General features: G+C 40.0%; 1 protein-coding gene across 2 annotated transcripts in view; it reads left to right on the forward strand.

The window, feature by feature from the left end:
• Positions 1–21,158, forward strand: part of col8a1.S (collagen, type VIII, alpha 1 S homeolog) — a 63,551-nt gene extending 42,393 nt beyond the window's left edge. For both annotated transcript variants that reach the window (XM_041583350.1, XM_018248831.2), the window contains 2 exons: positions 7,399–7,690; positions 16,235–21,158. In XM_041583350.1, coding sequence (XP_041439284.1) covers positions 7,402–7,690; positions 16,235–18,147 — 2,202 coding nt within the window. In that variant the 5' untranslated portion in view covers positions 7,399–7,401 and the 3' untranslated portion in view covers positions 18,148–21,158. The remainder of the gene's footprint in view (positions 1–7,398; positions 7,691–16,234) is intronic.
• The last annotated feature ends 784 nt before the right edge of the window (positions 21,159–21,942 follow it).

Below are 21,942 nucleotides of genomic sequence, written 5' to 3' on the forward strand. Positions count from 1 at the left end.
GGAGTTTGCTGGAATATTTTAGTGTAATTTGTGCCTTTAAAGTATAAATTATAAAAAAGCTCGCCAAACTGGTTTTCAGCCGCATATTCTCTGGACTGATCAGCATTTCATTTTCCTTGTCTCCATTACCATTATGGATTTGAGGCAATGGAAGGAACGTAAAACCAAGTCCTACAGTGCTGGAACGGGCACCCGCCGCAGCAGTGCGCAACCGAGGACATGCACAAACATGTGTAGCCAAGGACGCACGTGCGTAGCCAGGGGCGCGCGTGTGTGGTTATGCGCAAAACGCTTTGACTTCTGGGAGTGCACTCACTTTACACTGAGGTAACAATTGCCAGACTAGGGGTAGGCAGCAAATGAGGCACGTGCCTGGTTCCCCCCAAGATTTGCACCCTAGGCACGTGCCTCTTGTGCCTACCCCTAGTCCCAGCCCTGAGGGGGACACCAGCAACCAGTGAGCGGACATGGGCCCAGATTAGGGGTGGGCGACAGAAGAAGTATTTGTACCCTGAGCACATGACTCCTCTGCCTACCCCTAGTTCCAGCTGTACAGCTGATATAAATCTATTATAAAAACATTTTCGCAGAACCAAAAACTGATGTGGCTTTCCAATCTGCAACTGATATAAGTGACAAGAATCTCACTGTATGGGTTATATGAGAGAGTGTATGCAGAAGACTGGACAGTCACTATTTTTATATATATATATATATTTGTGCTTCATAAATGTTTATATGAGAGATGTAAGGGGATCATTTAGAAGCAGGAACAAAGCTGCTAATCAGTGGGGAGACTGGGCCACAACCTAAGAGACTTTATAGGAAGTGATAGACACATAATAAGCCCAACCTTCTCCTCACAAAATAAATACAGGGGACTGGGATTTGGGGGGGGGCCTTGGTGCGGCAGCCACAGGAGTCATGTCCCCCACTAACTGCACAATAAAGCTCACACTCACACATTCACATTCACAGTCTCACACACAGATTAGCACAGCCTCTCACTCTTACACAAGCAACAGGTAAACATGGTGCATTGCGAGCAAAAACAACATATAAATTTGTATTTTTATACGATTTCTTCTACTGGAGCAAATTTCCTATTTCCTATTTACTATGGACATACCTAATCCATCAGCCGATCACATTCATATACAGTGTTCTCTGAGATGTATCGGGGGAATGTAATTAAAGTCCCAATTTGCCATCTCCCAATGTAATATTGTTCCTTAAACTGTTACTGCATTGCAAATTTTAATTGTGCACTCTAAAGAAGTGCCTGAAGGTGCCATAATCTTTTTGGAGCAAACACAACAACTTTTTCAGTAAGAAGTTTTATTACATTTTTTGCTCATTGGGCGCAACCTATAAAATTCGCAAACTGTCTTCCACTGTCGGAAGTGGTCGCTAAACAATTTCCGTGTTCACAAAAGCTATATTAAATTCACGCGAAGCAAAATTTGTTCGTGCAAAGGCATAACTTTTCACATTGAGAATAGTTTTTCCGTTGCCGACTTTTATTACATTCCACCGATATTCTTGTCCTGTTACACCATCAGCATGGGTCAAACAGTTATAGTGTAACCATTAATTAAACCCAACAGGATAGTTTTGCTTCCAAAAAGGATTCATTTTATCTTTGTTGAGATCAATTACAAGGTACTGTTTCATTATTACAGATAAAAAAGGAAAGTGTCTTTAAAAATTTGAATTATTTGGATTAAAATAGAGTTTATGGGATGGCCTTCCTATAATTTGGAGCTTTGTGGATAACAGATCCCATTTGTGTACTAGATATTTATCTGGGGATGAATAAACTGGCTTTATACAGGGATGGATTGACTGTTTTCCACTTTTTGGCGGAGTCAGCAGTCCATCAGTCCTCACTAAATATCTGGATGGGACAGCAATATATCTAGCTGATAACTGCATCAGGCTGTTCCTCCCCTAATATGTCTTTATAGTCTCCCTTGTCATCCAAACAAGTCCTGTAACTGAATAATTATATCAGCCCAGTAGGGTCCACCATACGAGGAAAGTTTTATTAGTTAAGCAGCAACACAGTATATTTTTCCACGTATGCCTGGCTACATTCTAACTACAGTTCACTGGGACTTCAATGGGAAACAACAAAGCACCTTCCTATGCTAATATTTTTATGAAAAGCATTATATATATATTCCAACCCAACCATCACATAATATAGACATGACATCAATGTGTGTTTTTGCATATTTGGACTGGTGCCATGCCTGATCTCAACGCCTATGTGGTTTCACTTAATGCTTTAGGCAATTCTGTCTAACCCTCACCTTCTGCACAAAATGCTCGTGTTTAGCTCCTAGACTTGGAACCCAGCAAGAGATCTAAGATGGAAATGGATGATGATACGTTACAGCATGCCACAAGTCATCACCCCAAGGCATTCAGTAGCAACAGCAATTATTTACAATTTGCAAAAGCTGAGGAACAGCACAGAGAGGGAGGTGCTATTAATGGTGCCAGGAGATGGTGCATGATCACGTTCCAGAGGCTCTTACCATGGCAAATATTATGCAGCTATACGGTGCTATGTCTCCAAATCTAGGAGAAGAAGAAGACTCATTTCAAAAACAACAGGGACATTAAGGGGCAGATTTATCAAGGGTCGAAATAAGAATTTTGAATTTTCAAATCTTTTTGTGGTCAAAACTCACAAATGCAAATTTGGAATAATCCAAACTTGATTCAAATTCGAGATTTATCAAACCTGTACCCTGGGAATAATTGAAATTCAACTATTTGAGCTATTTGAAGATGTTAAAGGAACAGTAACACCATAAAAATTAAGTGTTTTAAAGTAATGAAAATATAATGTAATGCTGCCCTGCACTGGTAAAACACTACTATAGTTCATATAAACAAGCTGCTGTGTAGCAATGGTGGAAATTGAAAAAAGGCTTTATAGCACAGGTTAAATAGTGGATAACAGATAACACCATTATGTTCTGCAGATCGTATCTGCTAACTTGAGCCTTTCTCCTTTGAATGGCTGCCCCCATTGCTACACAGTGAATTATTTATACAAACTATAGTAGTACTTATTTGTTATCTACTGTGTATCCTGTGCTTGAATGGCTGTCCCCATGGCTACACAGCAGCTTGTTTATATAAACTATAGTAGTACTTATCTGTTATCTACTGTGTATCCTGTGCTTGAATGGCTGCCCCCATGGCTACACAGCAGCTTGTTTATATAAACTATAGTAGTACTTATCTGTTATCTACTGTGTATCCTGTGCTTGAATGGCTGCCCCCATGGCTACACAGCAGCTTGTTTATATAAACTATAGTAGTACTTATCTGTTATCTAATGTGTATCCTGTGCTTGAATGGCTGCCCCCATGGCTACACAGCAGCTTGTTTATATAAACTATAGTAGTACTTATCTGTTATCTACTGTGTATCCTGTGCTTGAATGGCTGCCCCCATGGCTACACAGCAGCTTGTTTATATAAACTATAGTAGTACTTATCTGTTATCTACTGTGTATCCTGTGCTTGAATGGCTGCCCCCATGGCTACACAGCAGATTGTTTATATAAACTATAGTAGTACTTATCTGTTATCTACTGTGTATCCTGTGCTTGAATGGCTGCCCCCATGGCTACACAGCAGCTTGTTTATATAAACTATAGTAGTACTTATCTGTTATCTAATGTGTATCCTGTGCTTGAATGGCTGCCCCCATGGCTACACAGCAGCTTGTTTATATAAACTATAGTAGTACTTATCTGTTATCTAATGTGTATCCTGTGCTTGAATGGCTGCCCCCATTGCTACACAGCAGATTATTTATATAAACAAAAGTAGATTTTCTGAAGCAAACCCACCAGTTTTACCAGTGCAGGGCAACACTGCATTATATTTTTATTACTTTAAAACAATTAAATTTTTTAATGTTACTGGTCCTTTAATAGTTTTTCCCGAGAAAAAACGCGATTTGATTTGTCTAATTCAAATTGAATTTGATTTGAGTTTTCGAGTCAAAAATTTGTTCGAGATGTTCGAATTTTTATTAGAGTAAAAAAAAAAATTTCACATGAATTCACATGAATTCGAAATTCGACCTTTGATAAATGGGCCTCTAATTTACATTTGCAGTTCCTCTGGTGGTGTGTTGTATGTTGAGAAGACCATTAAACCTCCAAACACCTTCTTCAGTTCCGTTGTTTTCAGATTGTTCACCATAAACAATGACTTTTTTTTCAAATGCTTTCCATTTTCTCTTTTTTTTACAGTTTTCCCAAAAATTTCTCAAAAGTTTAAAGTTTAGTGTTTCTGTCTCTAGTGTTTCAGTCTGGCAGCTGAGAATCTGAACTGTTACAATTTGTTGATACATTTCTCAGCAGCATCTCTGGAGTAACTATTGTATCAATTCTAATAGGTACCTTTAATAAAACCCCGGGATTCTGCTCAGCAGGGACAAAGATAAGAAATGTATCAACTAAATGTATCAATTTAGAACAGTTTACAGGGTCGGCGACCCCCCCTCCCAGAGCTGCTTTAGAAGGTGAAAATTTACACTTTACACTTCAATGTTAGAAAAACGGTGACAGAAAATAGAAAGTAACTGGAAAAAGTCATTATTTCTGGTGATCTATCTGAAAACTAGTTGTTTGAAGGTGAACAAAGCCCTTTAATGAAACTCATAAATGAGACCTAGGGGCACATTTACTTAATTAACCCTCGATATTCGACCGTCGAAGTAAAATCCTTCGACTTTGAATATCGAAGTCGAAGGATTTACCGCAAATACTTCGATCAAACGATCGAAGGAAATATCGTTCGATCGAATGATTAAATCTTTCTAATCGAACGATTCAAAGGATTTTAATCCATCAATCAAACGATTTTCCTTAGATCAGAAATTTGTTAGGAAGTCTATGGGGACCTTCCCCATAGGCTAACATTGATGTTCGGTAGGTTTTAGTTGGTGAAGTAGGGGGGTCGAAAGTTTTTTTTTTTAAAGAGACAGTACTTCGACTATCGAATGGTCGAATAGTCAAACGATTTTTAGTTCGAAACGTTCGATTCGTAGTCGAAGGTCAAAGTAGCCAATTCAATGGTCGAAGCAGCGAAAAAAAACGTTTGAAATTCGAAGTATTTTTTCTTCTATTCCTTCACTAAGTAAATGTGCCCCCTAATGTCTAAACAATTAATGTCACAAACTCCTTATTTGTATTTACTTCTGAGCGTATGAGGAACATTACTATACCCTGGTGTTCTTTCTCCAGTACATCCCAACTCCATAAGGTCTGGATTAAGGGGTAAACAATCCCCGGCCTTGTTCTTCCTCATGGAATTGGGATTTAAAGGAAGGACTATGCACCTTCCTCACACCAAAGGCCAAATCTTGAGGAAGCCCTAAAGAGCAGTTGCAACTAAAAACCTTGGGGGGACCTATGGTGAGTTTAGTTATGCAGAGACCCAGGCTTCTCTCTTGCAACTCCTCTTTATGGTTGGGAAAAGTTGACTCTAATCTCTGTCCCTCAACATCTGGTCCTTAGTAAAGGGGTTCTTCATTGGGAAAACAAAAAACCCCAGCCAGAAGGACTGAAAAGAAGCCAAGACATTTATGTGCATATGTATTTATTAGAAATGATTTGCAGCCTAATAGCACTCTCAGCCCAGTTACTGCCTTTAGACCCAAGAAACATGAGCTTTATTTCTCATCCAAACAGTCTCCTGGAAACTAGATAATGTAAGGAAAATATTCCACTCATGCACTTCCATTAATCATGCTATGTTCTACAGCTGTGTTTTGGAAAGGCATTTTGGCAGACCAAAGCGATTCAGTAACTGATTACACAAAAAACCCACTTTTGCTTCTTATCTCAACAGCCGTGTATTCTGTAAAAAGTTTGTAAAAAGGCTTTTCTGCCTTGGGCATGTGGCTTTGAAATATTTAACCTGCAGCTGCTAATGTTAGGAAACTTGTAATATTAAAGGAGAAGGAAAGCTCCAAGACCAGTAAAAATGATGCTTGAGAACAATTGGGAAGAAAATATAGGAAGATTTTTTTCCAGAAAAGGTGGCAACCCAAATCCCACCCAAGACCTATCACTTGATCCCTTTGCTGGCACTCCAGGGCTCTTACTCAGCTACACTCCTTGGTGGGGCACAATATGTTCTTGCCCTTACTTGTATAACACAGTCTCCCACTTCTACAGGTGAGATGTTACACAGTCTAGTCATAACACCAGCTGATTGGCAGATACAAACTTTTCACATGTTTCCAGGTCTTCAACCAAGACTTGTTTCTCAGGCTCCTCATTGCCCTCTGTCAGACCTTCCAGAAACCCAAAGGAAGAGCTGTCTCCTCTACCTCCTACCTACATCCTATAGGACATTTCCACCTATTGACTAGGACCTCTAAGGCCTAGAACCTCTAAGTCTTTTCCTCCTTTCTAGATTGTGGCATTCCATCGATCTACACAGGGCACTGCCATCTGTATCTATCTATCTATCTATCTAATATCTATCTATTGATCTATCATCTGTCTATCATCTATCTATCTAATATCTATCATCTATCTATCTATTTAATATCTATCTATCTATCTATTATCTATCTATCTATCTATCTATCTATCTCTATCTATCTATCTATCTATCTATCTATCATCTATCTATCTATTTAATATCTATCTATCTATCTATCTATCTATCTATCTATCTATCTATCTATCTATTATCTATCTATTATCTATCTATCAATCTATCTATCTATCTATCTATCTATCTATCCATCTATCTATCTATCTATCTATCATCTATCTATCTATCTATCTATCATCTATCAATCTATCTATCTATCTATCCATCTATCTATCTATCATCTATCCATCTATCTATCTATCTATCTATCTATCTATCTATCTATCTATCTATCTATCTATCTATCTATCTATCTATCTATCAATCTATCTATCTATCTATCTATCTATCTATCAATCTATCTATCTATCTATCCATCTATCTATCTATCTATCATCTATCCATCTATCTATCTATCTATCTATCTATCTATCTATCTATCTATCTATCTATCATCTATCTATCTATCTATCTATCTATCATCTATCTATCTATCTATCTATCTATCTATCTATCTATCTATCTATCTATCTATCATCTATCTATCTATCTATCTATCTATCTATCTATCTATCATCTATCTATCTATCTATCTATCTATCTATCTATCATCTATCCATCCAGATAGATAGATAGATTATAAACAATATTTCTCAGTGTTACTGCTAGATTTTATACATATACCTGAATAAGTATATTAAGTAGCTGATAACTATCTTGTCCATTTCCTGAAAGCTGCACATTTCCTCTGTTTCAGGTAATGGCTCTCTCTGTAAGGTCTTCTCAGCGGCTCTTGGCGCTCATTGCCATCCTTGCTGGGACGCTGAGTCCTGCCTACGCCGGTGCCTACTATGGGGCAAAGCAGATGCCACCGCAGGTTCCACAGTATCAAGCCATGGCACAACAGATGCCCCACATGCCCCATGGGAAGGAAGGCCCACCTTTGGGACCCATGGCAAATGAAAAATCCTACATGCCGTATTATGGGAAGGATATCCCGTTGATGCAAATGCATCCCATGGATCTGATGCCAAGGAAAAAAGGAAAAGGTAATTCAAAAACACAGAGCTCTACTTCATACTTTCCAGCTGTCCTGTTTTTCGCGGGACAGTCCAGATTTTGACAGCTCAATCCACAGTCCCGCATTGTAACTGAAATTGCTCCGATTTTCTCTTTGATCTCCTGCACTGAACAGCCAGAAAAAGATACAAAGTTTCTAAAACGTAATTGGCTTTTGGGAGAGAGCCCAGACTATGTGGCAGGTTCACTTCGATACTTTTGTAGAAATTTAAGATAAGCAAAGAAACTATTTAAGATAAACAGGTCTCTTGGGGAAAGTAGTGATGCAGTAGTGATGTGCGGGTCGGGCTTTTCCCGACCCACACCCGCACGCCACCCACCCTCCCACCACCCACACCTGCCTGAGCCCGAATTCCCAGTCTCTTTTATAGACTGATACCGACCCGCCCCACCGATGATGTCCCAAAAGGGGCGGATCGGGGCTAAGGTGAGCTTCTATAAAACTCAACCCGGAAGTCGCCATTTGAAAGGTTGCGGGCAGGGAGAGCAGTAAAAAGACCTTAATACCCGGGTCCCACAGGTATTGGGTCGGCCGCACATCACTAACTTGCAGCTTAAACGGCAATTCACCTTTATTAGCAAAACTTGTAATAACACATAAAAACTGCAGAAATGTGTTCGAACTTTCATAACCTACCAAATTTTGTAAAATGAACATATAATTAGGGGGTAATTAGGGGGTGTGGCCACAAAAAGGGCGTGGTCAAAAAAAAATCAGGTTTTCTACAAAGCTGGAAATGCCTGTTGCTTAGCAATGAGCTGTTTATGGATCAGTGCCAAGCACTGGAAAAGAAATGGTTAAAAAAAAACAGGCAACAGCAATCATGTTTATTTTCAAACGTCAGAGCAGTGAATGCCTTATTATGGGCGACTAACATGGAAGCAAAACTGTTGTTGCATTATCCACTGAACAGCTAATTGTAAGGCAAACTAAATATTTAAAGGAAAAGTAAACCTTTAAATTCAATGTAAAATGACTCAGGGTATGTGATAAACACATTTGCAATGTATATTCATCTTTGTCCTGTTTCAGAGCGATTTAATATTTATTTACTGGCAATATAATGAATTTTGTAACAACAGCACCACCTGCTGGTGAGTTCCTGAGACTGTACAGTCTAACATATATTCAGAGGAAAACAGAGAAGTGCTGTGATGTTGTTCTGCTCAGGAAGGAGATGGGACAGGGCAGGAAGCGCCGTTGTTACGAAAATCATGATATTGGCAATTAATAAAAACGTAATAGCTCTGAAACAGAAATAAAATAATGAATGTAAAGTGCAACAGTCATTAGAAAAACACACTGGGCAATTTTACAAAAAATTAAAATGTGTACTTATCCTTTAAGGATTTAAAGGGGAAGGGTCACCTTAAAAAAATCATTGCAAATTAATTTCTATTGTTTGTCAAGCAAAACAAACTTTAGTTATACTATAAAAATGATTTCAATTGTGTTTCCTTCAGTCTTGAAATTCACAAATACAGCAAGCAGATCGGCGCCATTTTTGTGGATACTGTTTATAAGGCAAGCTCTGCATCATGCCAAAATCTTGTTCATGTGCCAGAGTAGGGGACTTCATGAACAGGCCCATGCACTGCCTAGAAACTTAGATAATGAGAAGGGAAGGGGGATGAGAGGAGAGCAGTAACATCTAGGAAGTTCAGAATGGAAAGTGAAAGTAATTTCCTGCTCCACCTCAAGGCAGGTCAGGCAATAGATGATTGACAGTTGAGATTTTTAAATACCTTTTATAACAGGTATGAATGTTTTAATTAAAGAAAGAATGTGGGTTTCATGATTAACTTGAAAAGGGCTTTTATTATACAGCTTTTTATGTCTGGGTGACAGGTCCCTTTAAGCACTCATTGAATAATAAAATGGTTGGTTTTGACTCACCTTTTCTGCGTTCTGTATAAATGAACCAGTAGGGTGCGACTGCACTAGGGCCTGCACCCCCTCAAGACCTGCCGACGGTTCTTGCACATGCGAAACCGACTCGAAAATCAGCTCGGGAGGGCGCCCGGCTGCACTGCCTGCACCCGGGCCCCACAGGATATATTTATTTTGAAAATATTTTATTTGATTTTCATGTTAAACAAATGATAACAGTATGACAGCAAATTTTATGCAGATGAAAGACAAGTTATAATCGATACAATGGCATAAAATTATTAAAAACTAAAATTAACTAAGACATATTGAAAGAAATAAAGAAAAATGTCCATTCATTGACTGGAATGTCTGAAAGTACATCTTATAAATGGAGAACCCACAGGATATAGTTACATTACTGAAATGAACAGTAAAAAAAATTAAAATAAAGTAATTAAAATTATTGGGGACATATTCCAACTACCCTTAAAAGGGCATTGACCTGTTTGTTGCTCTAAACTGCTGGGGCCACAACCACCTGCTTTGCTGGGGCCACTAAGACTCATAGGTCCCTATTTATAAAGCATCAAATAGGAAAAGCAATTAAAGTTGGTAAATGCTAGTTTCTTTGCTTTTTTTTTTTTTTTTTAAAAAAAGAGGGTTTATACTCTTACTAGTGATGTACAAAAAAAACTCAATCCGCCCCAGACCCTAACCTGCATCCGCCGGCAACCTGGGTTCCGCCCTCCTTTTATAAACCCTCCAATGATGTCACAAAAGGGGTGGGGCAAGCACATATCTATAAAACCAGAAGCTGGAAGCAGGCAACGTAAGCGAGACCCCCAAGGGGTGCACAAAGGTCAACATAACCCACCCCGACCTGCGTGTCCAGCTATTACAGGGCAAGCTCGCATATCACTAAGGGAGGAACTCCATGGGTGATTTTGGCACGTTCCGACGCGCTGCATAAAAGCACAGGCATCACGTGAATGTGACGGAAATAAGGTAAGAGATGGAAATGTCGGATGAAGTCACAGCGTTCATACAACGCAACACGCATTGGACAAATGCTGCGACACCATCCGAAGTTCCTGTTACTTATCTTACTTCCGTTGCATCCGATGTGACGCCAGCAAAAGCAGGTGGATGTGGCCCCAGCAGTTAAAAGCAACTAACAGGTCAATGGCCATTCAAGGGTAGTTAGAATACGTCCCCAATAAGTGTCCCACATAAAACCATGCGATAATCTTATTTAGAAGTAGTAGCACCGAATTCTCTGGGATGCAAAATTCTAGGATTTGTATATTTATTTGAATTTTCTTTCGCTGTTCTTGTTCCTACTGTTCATTTCAGTAATGTGCATCCGATCGCGCCGAAATCGCCCATGGAGTTCCTCCGTATTTCTTACCCATCAATGATTTTCTCACATGTTGCCATAGTTAATCGAATTATAAGCTAGTGATGAGCCAAATCTAGCATTCAGTTTGGGTTTTTGTTTTGATTTGTTACTGTTTAGTCAAACCAAATCTGACAGTTGCTGTATGTGGTTGTACAGCAATGCACGGCCGAACGGGAGACTTTACAAAAAGAGCGATACAATTGTTTTTAGATTATAGACAAATGTAGATATGCAAAATAGGGTCAGAATGTGGTTCAGTATTTGGAGGAAACTTGGGTGATATTATTCATAAGTATCCCAAGTCCTACAGCAAGGTTCCACAACCTTTTTCACCCGTGAGCAACATTCAGAATTAAAAAGAGTTGGGGAGCAACACAAGCACGAAAAATGTTCCTGGGTGGTGCCAAATACGGGTTGTGATTGGCTATTTAGTAGCCCCTTTGTGGACTGGTAGCCTACAGGAGACTCTGTTTGGCAATACATCTGGTTTTTATACAACCAAAACTTGCCTCCAAGCCTGGAATTCAAAAAATAAGCTCCTGCTTTGAGGCCACTGGGAGCAACATCCAAGGGGTTGGAGAACAACATGTTACTCACCAGCTACTGGTTAGGGATCTCCATAGCTAGAGCAATATCTGGTGGTGCCTTAGACTGCTCCTACATGATGTACAAAATAAGCCAAAATACAGCCAAATCCCAGAGTTTTTCTTTAGTTTCATGTGATTCCAATGAACAACTGGTTTTTGCACCCAGAGGATGTCAATTTGCGGGTTATACTAATATAAATATAGGAAGAAAAGAAAAGAATGGCCTATAAGTTGCACCAACCCATCATATTGCCCAAAAGTGCCATTGTAGTAGTTAAAACATAACTTTTAATTTTTTTTTGTGAACCAAAGGAAAAACTGTAAATCAGGGAGGAAAGCTCTATAGTATAAATTCCTGCGTTGGAAAGAAAGTTTGTGTTATGGTGCCGCTACTATTAATTCACGGTGTACTCAACTAATATTCATGTATTTGACGGTTCCAACTGATTCACTAAGCTGGACTAATATCAGCGTCTAAGATGGATGCACATTCTTGGGACCCACTATAGGCCATTCTTTTCTTCCTATATTTATACGCAAAGTATTCGCCTTTCACACCATTACATGTTTCTCCCTTTGGATGGAAGGTGCCCTCATATTTCTGGTTGTGTGTACTGGGGGAGCAGGGGGTGCAAGCGGGCCAGGGCCCGCACCCCCTCAGGGCCCCCCCGCAGTCCGCGCGCCGTGCATATCCCGGCCAGTTGCGGGTTTACGGAGGGGACGGGGGCCCGGCTGCGCGTCCTGCGCCAGGGCCTGCCCCCCTCTAGTTCCGTTTCTGTAGCAATGGAAATTGAAAAAACGCTATATGGAACAGGTTAAATAGTGGATAACATTATGTTCTACAGAGCTTATCTGCTATCTGCTGTGTAACCTGAGCCCTTTCTCCTTTGAATGGCTGCCCCCATTGCTACACAGCAGCTTGTTTATATAAACTATAGTAGTACTTATCTGTTATCTACTGTGTATCCTGTGCTTGAATGGCTGCCCCCATTGCTACACAGCAGCTTATTTATATAAACTATAGTAGTACTTATCTGTTATCTACTGTGTATCCTGTGCTTGAATGGCTGCCCCCATGGCTACACAGCAGCTTATTTATATAAACTATAGTAGTACTTATCTGTTATCTACTGTGTATCCTGTGCTTGAATGGCTGCCCCCATGGCTACACAGCAGCTTATTTATATAAACTATAGTAGTACTTATCTGTTATCTACTGTGTATCCTGTGCTTGAATGGCTGCCCCCATGGCTACACAGCAGCTTGTTTATATAAACTATAGTAGTACTTATCTGTTATCTACTGTGTATCCTGTGCTTGAATGGCTGCCCCCATTGCTACACAGCAGCTTATTTATATAAACTATAGTAGTACTTATCTGTTATCTACTGTGTATCCTGTGCTTGAATGGCTGCCCCCATTGCTACACAGCAGCTTGTTTATATAAACTATAGTAGTACTTATCTGTTATCTACTGTGTATCCTGTGCTTGAATGGCTGCCCCCATGGCTACACAGCAGCTTGTTAATATAAACTATAGTAGTACTTATCTGTTATCTACTGTGTATCCTGTGCTTGAATGGCTGCCCCCATTGCTACACAGCAGCTTATTTATATAAACTATAGTAGTACTTATCTGTTATCTACTGTGTATCCTGTGCTTGAATGGCTGCCCCCATGGCTACACAGCAGCTTGTTTATATAAACTATAGTAGTACTTATCTGTTATCTACTGTGTATCCTGTGCTTGAATGGCTGCCCCCATGGCTACACAGCAGCTTGTTTATATAAACTATAGTAGTACTTATCTGTTATCTACTGTGTATCCTGTGCTTGAATGGCTGCCCCCATGGCTACACAGCAGCTTGTTTATATAAACTATAGTAGTACTTATCTGTTATCTACTGTGTATCCTGTGCTTGAATGGCTGCTCCCATGGCTACACAGCAGCTTATTTATATAAACTATAGTAGTACTTATCTGTTATCTACTGTGTATCCTGTGCTTGAATGGCTGCCCCCATGGCTACACAGCAGCTTGTTTATATAAACTATAGTAGTACTTATCTGTTATCTACTGTGTATCCTGTGCTTGAATGGCTGCCCCCATTGCTACACAGCAGCTTATTTATATAAACTATAGTAGTACTTATCTGTTATCTACTGTGTATCCTGTGCTTGAATGGCTGCCCCTATGGCTACACAGCAGCTTGTTTATATAAACTATAGTAGTACTTATCTGTTATCTACTGTGTATCCTGTGCTTGAATGGCTGCCCCCATGGCTACACAGCAGCTTGTTTATATAAACTATAGTAGTACTTATCTGTTATCTACTGGGTATCCTGTGCTTGAATGGCTGCCCCCATGGCTACACAGCAGCTTGTTTATATAAACTATAGTAGTACTTATCTGTTATCTACTGTGTATCCTGTGCTTGAATGGCTGCCCCCATTGCTACACAGCAGCTTATTTATATAAACTATAGTAGTACTTATCTGTTATCTACTGTGTATCCTGTGCTTGAATGGCTGCCCCCATGGCTACACAGCAGTTTGTTTACATAAACTATAGTTGTACTTTTCTGTTATCTACTGTGTATCCTGTGCTTGAATGGCTGTCCCCATGGTTACACAGCAGCTTGTTTATATAAACTATAGTAGTACTTATCTGTTATCTACTGTGTATCCTGTGCTTGAATGGCTGCCCCCATGGCTACACAGCAGCTTGTTTATATAAACTATAGTAGTACTTATCTGTTATCTACTGTGTATCCTGTGCTTGAATGGCTGCCCCCATGGCTACACAGCAGCTTGTTTATATAAACTATAGTAGTACTCATCTGTTATCTACTGTGTATCCTGTGCTTGAATGGCTGCCCCCATGGCTACACAGCAGCTTGTTTATATAAACTATAGTAGTACTTATCTGTTATCTACTGTGTATCCTGTGCTTGAATGGCTGCCCCCATGGCTACACAGCAGCTTGTTTATATAAACTATAGTAGTACTCATCTGTTATCTACTGTGTATCCTGTGCTTGAATGGCTGCCCCCATGGCTAAACAGCAGCTTGTTTATATAAACTATAGTAGTACTCATCTGTTATCTACTGTGTATCCTGTGCTTGAATGGCTGCCCCCATGGCTACACAGCAGCTTGTTTATATAAACTATAGTAGTACTTATCTGTTATCTACTGTGTATCCTGTGCTTGAATGCCTGTCCCCACTTGTGCGATACTTTAAGGTCCAGCATACAAGGTGTTGGTTTGTCCGTTGTTTTTCCCACAATGGGAGCAACCTAATTTCTTTTACTATAGACACCCTCCTGCTCCCCACCCCAACTCATACCACTATTAGAGGGCAGATAGGCTGATGTAATGATCGAGGTGGGACCAGTATTTTCATCACTCAGATATACTGCAATCCTTACAACTGTGAAACCAGATCGGGATACATCATATTTCTAAGTGTTTTTATATTTCATTAATTCCCTCTTTTGATTTTAAATGAACTATAAAATGTTATGTTTTATTGAGTGATTCCTTCTTCTACAGACTAGTAGAATGCAAACTCTTACGTAATTAGCAGCCCTTATACTATTGCACTTTATTAACTCTTAATTGTTTATCGCAAGATATAATGAAGGCAACACATCAAAGTGTGGACATCATCAAAAACATTTTTTAAGGCATTAATTATTCCTTTCATGGTTTCCAAGTTACACACACAATCTAATTATATGGCTGTGCGACCTCGTTAGCTCTTCTTTGCAGTTCCTTTCTTTCTGGTACAAATTCATGTTCATTTTTAAGAGCTGTCTGCACGTCTAAGATTAAAGGACTTCTAAACAGTGGTGATGGGTGGTTAGAAGGTGCCGAAAAACCAAGAAAATATCGAAAACACAAGGGCTAATTTGACACTAAAGAGGCAACTGTCCTTACATGGTCCAGTAAATCCCTGATTTTAATTAATTTGAGAATCACGGCACTTTTTGAATATCAAAGTGTACCAGGTAATCCTGCTAACCTGAGCAACTAATCTGTCTGGAACTGGTCTCAGAACAAGTCTTGGAGACAAAAGGAGGAGCATTTAAATGGTGTTTTCTCATTCCACTTATGGATATCTCTTATAAGTATGGCACTTCAGCGATCAATCTTACATGACCAAAATCAACAGTTAGTATAAGTATCATTATACTAGTTGGTTGCAATAGTCATCATATTTAAACTTGATCTTCTGGTACCTCAACGGAATCCAGATACAAGCAAGAATTTACTGATTGCTAGTCTTAAAACCACGATTTCTCTACCACCCTTTGTAAATATCCCAGATATCTGGTGGTGACATACATATGAGGGCCTCAAGGGTTCAAAAACATAAACTTGGTAAAGGAACTATAAATTGCTTTTACCAAAACCAGAAAATAAAATAGGATAGATTTTTCCCACCAGCATTGATTTAGCAACTTGGTTACCACAACGTACTAATACTAGTTACTGTTATAGTATTACATAGGAATTCATTAAAAAATTAGACTTTGTGGTAAATGCTAGTTATGTATGCCAAAACTTGAAATAATAGATCACATGCCAGTACCAAGATAGGGTGATAAGAATATTAAATAACTTCCTGTTTATATATTTTGTTTCACCAGACTACCAAATGCCTGCTCAGCGTGGGGAACCAGGTCCTTCAGGAGAACCAGGCATAAGAGGACCACCTGGGCCTCCAGGGGTACATGGACAAGGACTACCAGGACCAAAAGGACATCAAGGACCCCCAGGCCTACCTGGTCATCCAGGTATAGGCAAACCCGGAATGCCAGGAATGCCTGGAAAGCCAGGCGCCATTGGAATGCCTGGCCCAAAGGGAGATCAAGGGCCAAAGGGAGAGTTAGGACACATTGGATTGCCAGGGCAACCAGGACAATCTGGGCCATCAGGTCGACCAGGCATTGGAAAGCCAGGTGAGCAGGGTTTACCAGGACATACAGGACCAAAAGGTGAACCAGGATTAAAAGGGCCACCAGGAATCCCTGGGATTATGGGTCCAAAGGGAGAAAGGGGGGTTGGTGTTCCAGGACTACCTGGATTTAAAGGTCCTCCTGGGCCCCAAGGGGCTCCAGGCCAAGCCGGCCTTCCTGGCATTGGAAAACCTGGTATGGCTGGTTTTCCAGGACCAAAAGGGCCACCAGGTCACCCTGGGTTAAAAGGAGAACAAGGTCCAACAGGTCCTATGGGGCCACCAGGCCTACAAGGCCCACCTGGTATTCCTGGTGTTGGTAAACCAGGTCCAAATGGATTTTCAGGTGAAATTGGTTTACCAGGTGGTAAAGGTGACCAAGGATTACCAGGTTTACCAGGACAACCTGGTCTGCCAGGAATAGGTAAACCAGGTCTCACTGGCCCTAAAGGAGAACGTGGATTTGGAGGTGCACCTGGTCCAATAGGACCCATAGGTGATAAAGGTGATAAAGGTGAACCTGGTGTAGGAGGGCTACAAGGCGAGCCTGGACCTTCAGGTCCGCCTGGACCAGTAGGACCCCAGGGAGTACCTGGATTTCCTGGGCCAATTGGAGAGCCTGGCAAGGAGGGTCCTGATGGACCAATAGGACCTAAAGGCGAACCAGGATTACAGGGAGTTCCAGGTATACAAGGTTTTCCTGGTGAGGTAGGGCCCCCGGGTCTCAGGGGATTGCCAGGACCAACAGGGCCAAAAGGAGAAGCAGGGCACAAGGGATTAATTGGTCCACCGGGCACACCTGGGCTGGTAGGACCCAAAGGAGAACCTGGGATGCCTGGTGAACTAGGATTACAAGGTGCTCCTGGAATACCTGGCCTTTCAGGATCAAGTGGACCAATAGGTCCTCCTGGACTCCCAGGTCCAAAGGGAGAACATGGTTTGACAGGTGCACCTGGTCTCCCTGGCGTGGGTGTAGCTGGCCCAATAGGACCCCATGGCCCTGTGGGATCACCTGGAGCAACTGGTCCCTCAGGGCCACCTGGTATGCCAGGACCTCCAGGACCACCAGGTGAACCTGGCCGTCCTGCAGAAATCGGACCTACGCCCCCAGGTATGGGACAGTATTTGCCAAATATGGGAGCCATTGATGGAGTAAAAACACCTCATGAGTATGCAGGGAAAAAAGGAAAAAATGGAGGAAACATTCACGAAATGCCAGCATTCACTGCTGAACTGACCACGCCCTTTCCTTTAGTGGGTGAACCTATAAAGTTTGAGAAACTGTTATACAACGGCAGAAATGGCTACAATCCACTTACTGGCGTGTTCACGTGTGAAATTCCAGGAATTTATTACTTTTCTTACCATGTCCATTGTAAAGGTGCCAATGTTTGGATTGCGTTGTTCAAGAATAATGAGCCAGTAATGTACACGTATGATGAATACAAAAAGGGATATCTTGACCAAGCCTCAGGGAGTGCAGTGCTCCCTCTCATGTATGGAGATCAAGTCTACATTCAGATGCCTTCAGATCAAGCCGCTGGACTGTATGCCGGCCAGTACGTTCACTCATCATTCTCTGGATTTTTATTGTATCCCATGTGAGCAACAATAATACACAAAAAAGAAGATTAAAAAAATCAAATGTTCATTTTGCTTTTAAATTTTATATAATGTTCAACTGCCCTGTGCTACCTGTACAACGCAAAGCAGGACATTATCTGGCAGTGGGACCATCTTTTAGCACAGTCACATTTTTTGGTTGTATGCACAGTATGTACAAAGGGAGAGAATTATTATTTACATTATATTAAGGTCTTGCCCAGCCTGATATCATTAATGTGTCTTGGCACATGCTAGAAATGACCGTGATAAGTACAGAGCTAAATCCTTCAGAACTCTATGTTGGTCTGCGAAAACAAAAATGATGAACCTGGAAAAAAAAAACCAACCCAAGAATGTTGTGTTGATATTCTTATTCCATCCTCTGACAATGACCTTTTTCGTAGATGGTGCTCTACTAACAATGGCCAGATCTTAAAAAGCCTTTGAATATGAACAATAATCTCATTTATCGAAGGCCTATGGTACAGGTGGATGATGCACTGATCCTTAACTTCTAGAGATTGTTGATATTCACCTCATTTAACGCCACTCGGTTTAGCCTGAATGGGGGAATATGCTATTTTGCGAAAGGAGTATAGAACATAAAACAGTGAGGGCAGATAATATTGTATCTACAAAAGACTCCATCTTTGTTTAGATGTTAATGGGCACTGTCCAATGGTCTGCATTGGATTAGGCATTCTTCATAGACAACATCTTATTTTAATGACTACTAGTGGTGTGGTTCTTTGGTTGTCTATGGAGAATTCCACAGGAAAAACTCCCACAAAACTTGAAGAGGAAATGTTCTCCACACAAATGTGCCATCATACTTTGATGAACGACCCCTGACATAAAACAAAATTCTCATTGTTAAACATTTAAAATAATCCACTATTTTACTACAAACAATGCACATGAATAAAAACAGGCATATAAATATATAAAACACACACACCACTTAGAAAAAAATTGGTGACCAACTACAAGAGCAATGGCCTAGATGTTTAATACTGTTTTACTCTGCATTTTATTCCAACACTAGTTGGGCAAAACCAAAATAAATGGATTTGAGATAAGCATCAGACTGATTTGATGAGAATATTTCTGGGGCATTTCAAGTATCAACATTAAGTATAAACAAGAGCTCGGTAAATATCTGGTTTGTACCAAAAAATACAGTATGCATTAGGATTTATTTATGGAGGCCAGAAGAGCCTAGATCAGTGATCCTTAACCAGTGGCTCGTGAGCAACATGTTGCTCTCCGACCCCTTGGATGTTGCTCCCAGTGGCCTCAAACTGGTGCTTATTTTTGAATATCTGGTTTGAAGGCAAGTTTTAGTTGTACAAAAACCATGTGTACTGCCAAAAAGAGCCTCTTGTAGGCTGCAAGTCCACATAGAGGCAAGTTTCACACCCATAGGAACTTCTTGCATGATTATGTTGCTCTCCAACTTATTTTACAATTAAATGTGGCTCACAGGTAGAAAATATTGGGGACCCCTGGCCTAGATGGTGTAGGAGTGAGCAGAACTGGAGCACCCTAGTAATTATACACCAGCTCTATGCAAGATCAGTAGCTTTATGAGCTCATCATCTTTTCAAGTGACATCATTGGCCCTACATAGAGTACACTTTCTCCACTTGTTCATGCTAACTCTGCACCCTCACAAAGTAGAATAGGGTGAATAGAACAACCCACACAAAGTAGTATAGTTGAAAAGTAATGAAGATGGAGAAGAAACTTGATGGACATTTACTTTAGTGATCTAGAGCTGTCGTACTAGCTGAAGCAACCTGGGCTTTATACGACCCTTTAAACAAATAAATTAATGTAAATAAATACATTAACAGAACAAGGATGAAGCAACCTTTGGCGCCCCACCATTAATTCCTACCATCAAACTGCCATAGAGGGAGAGTTTCTGCAAAGAACTGGGGTGTTGTTGGTTGCTTGTTCCTGATCTGGATTTTCTACTTGTGTGTTTGGCTCAATGATAACCATTAACTTGAGATCAGGATCCAACAATGTCCTACTCATATTACATACGCTGTATTTAGAGTTTTACAATAACTATCATTGGATACATAAAGATCTGACATACAATTGCTGCTATTAAACTTTCACTAACTTCCTACAGACAGTATTATTAAAGGCAACTAGGCTGCCCCGGCCATCAATATACGCAATAGAAATACCAAACAAGTTGCATTGGACTTGGGTTTAGTACATTCCTTTAAAACAATAGCTTACATGAAATGCACTAGAATATATGGCGACTACATAAAAATATAATAAAAGCATTTGAAGTTAATCATATGGAGCACAGTTATAATATATATTGTGATGGTTTGAAAGGGAGGTTAATATATATATTATAGTTGTGATGGGTTTTTCTTTCTTTATTGTGCAACTGAAATGAGACATGACGGTGTTATCTTCCAGAAATATGTAAACCCTACAGGCTACATCTGATTTTCTATTATAATTTATTTTGTTAGAACACAAAAAAAAAAAAAGAAGAAAAAACATGAATTCAGACCGTGTCAACATTTCTGATTAAATGCACAAAAACATACAACCGATATCCAAGACTGTATTTTAAAGATGGTGCTAAACGTATGATTTATGTTTTATTTAAATAATATTGTTTTAAAAATACTTTTTTTTTTCCCCCAGAAAGAATGTGATTAGCGATCAGAGGCCAGAAATTCTATTGTTAAATTTTAAAAAAAAAAGAAAAAAGGAAAAATATTATATCCCTTTTTTATTATATCCCATTTTTTAAAAAATAATTTAACTCTTAAATGGGTTAAGAACTTTGATAAAAAAAAATTATGTCCATGAATGTAGTTAAAGGGGGAACTCAATGTTCATCCAAAAACTGGCAATTTCTAGATTGTTTTCCAGAGGGGAAAAAATGAAGATGTTATAGAACACCAAATGCTTTTGTATTTAAAAAATTTTGTATGGATTTGGAGAAGTATCTTAATAAATTTTTAATTTTATTTCTGTGAAATGGCTCTTTTATTTTGTTTTGAGTCTTTGTTACTCGTGATGCCTTCTCGCTGTAACCAGACCTTTGCACCTAGACCTGTAATGGATACAGACAGAGCTCTTATAGGTAATGGGCTTATCTCAGATCAATATGGACCATAAACTCGATCAACAAATGCAGTGTTGCGACAAGTACTTCCACTGCACATGTTCAATCTCTATATCCATGATCCCCATTCAGTGGCTCACAAGAGAATTAGACTGTTGCAGATGGGCCAGCGGATAAGGTTCAACATCAACGACCATCAATGGAAACAGACCTAACCCACAACTTAAATCATCTTTATTATTATTAAATCTTGGAATCAAGTGTTGGCTAAATATATTTTGGGAATGCTAGTGTGCATACTGGTAGCATATAGTGTCCAGTGAAGGAATGTTAGGATAAATGAGGGCAGGCCCACGCTCGAGGGGGAGCTAGGACCCTGCGGCCTTGGGACATCCAAGTCCAAAATCCGGCCCTGGATGAGGGTAAGTGTCTCTAAAAAAATTGGTATTAAAAGATCATTTAAGAGATTGGACAAAGTCAGATGGAACACAGAAGGCAATTCCAGAGGAGGGGGTGCAGCTCTTGACTGTGTGAAGAGGTAAGAAGCAAATACAATTAGCAACTTGGTGAGTACCTGGAGAGAAGTTCTTCGCTTTGAACATTAGTGTCAGTAGTTTTGTATTCTTGGTTTGTGTGACAGAGAAAAAGAGTAGTGATGGGCGAATTTCTCCCATTTTGTCGAAAAA

Source organism: Xenopus laevis, chromosome 2S, assembly GCF_017654675.1.
Source record: "Xenopus laevis strain J_2021 chromosome 2S, Xenopus_laevis_v10.1, whole genome shotgun sequence".
NCBI classification, from domain to species: domain Eukaryota; kingdom Metazoa; phylum Chordata; class Amphibia; order Anura; family Pipidae; genus Xenopus; species Xenopus laevis.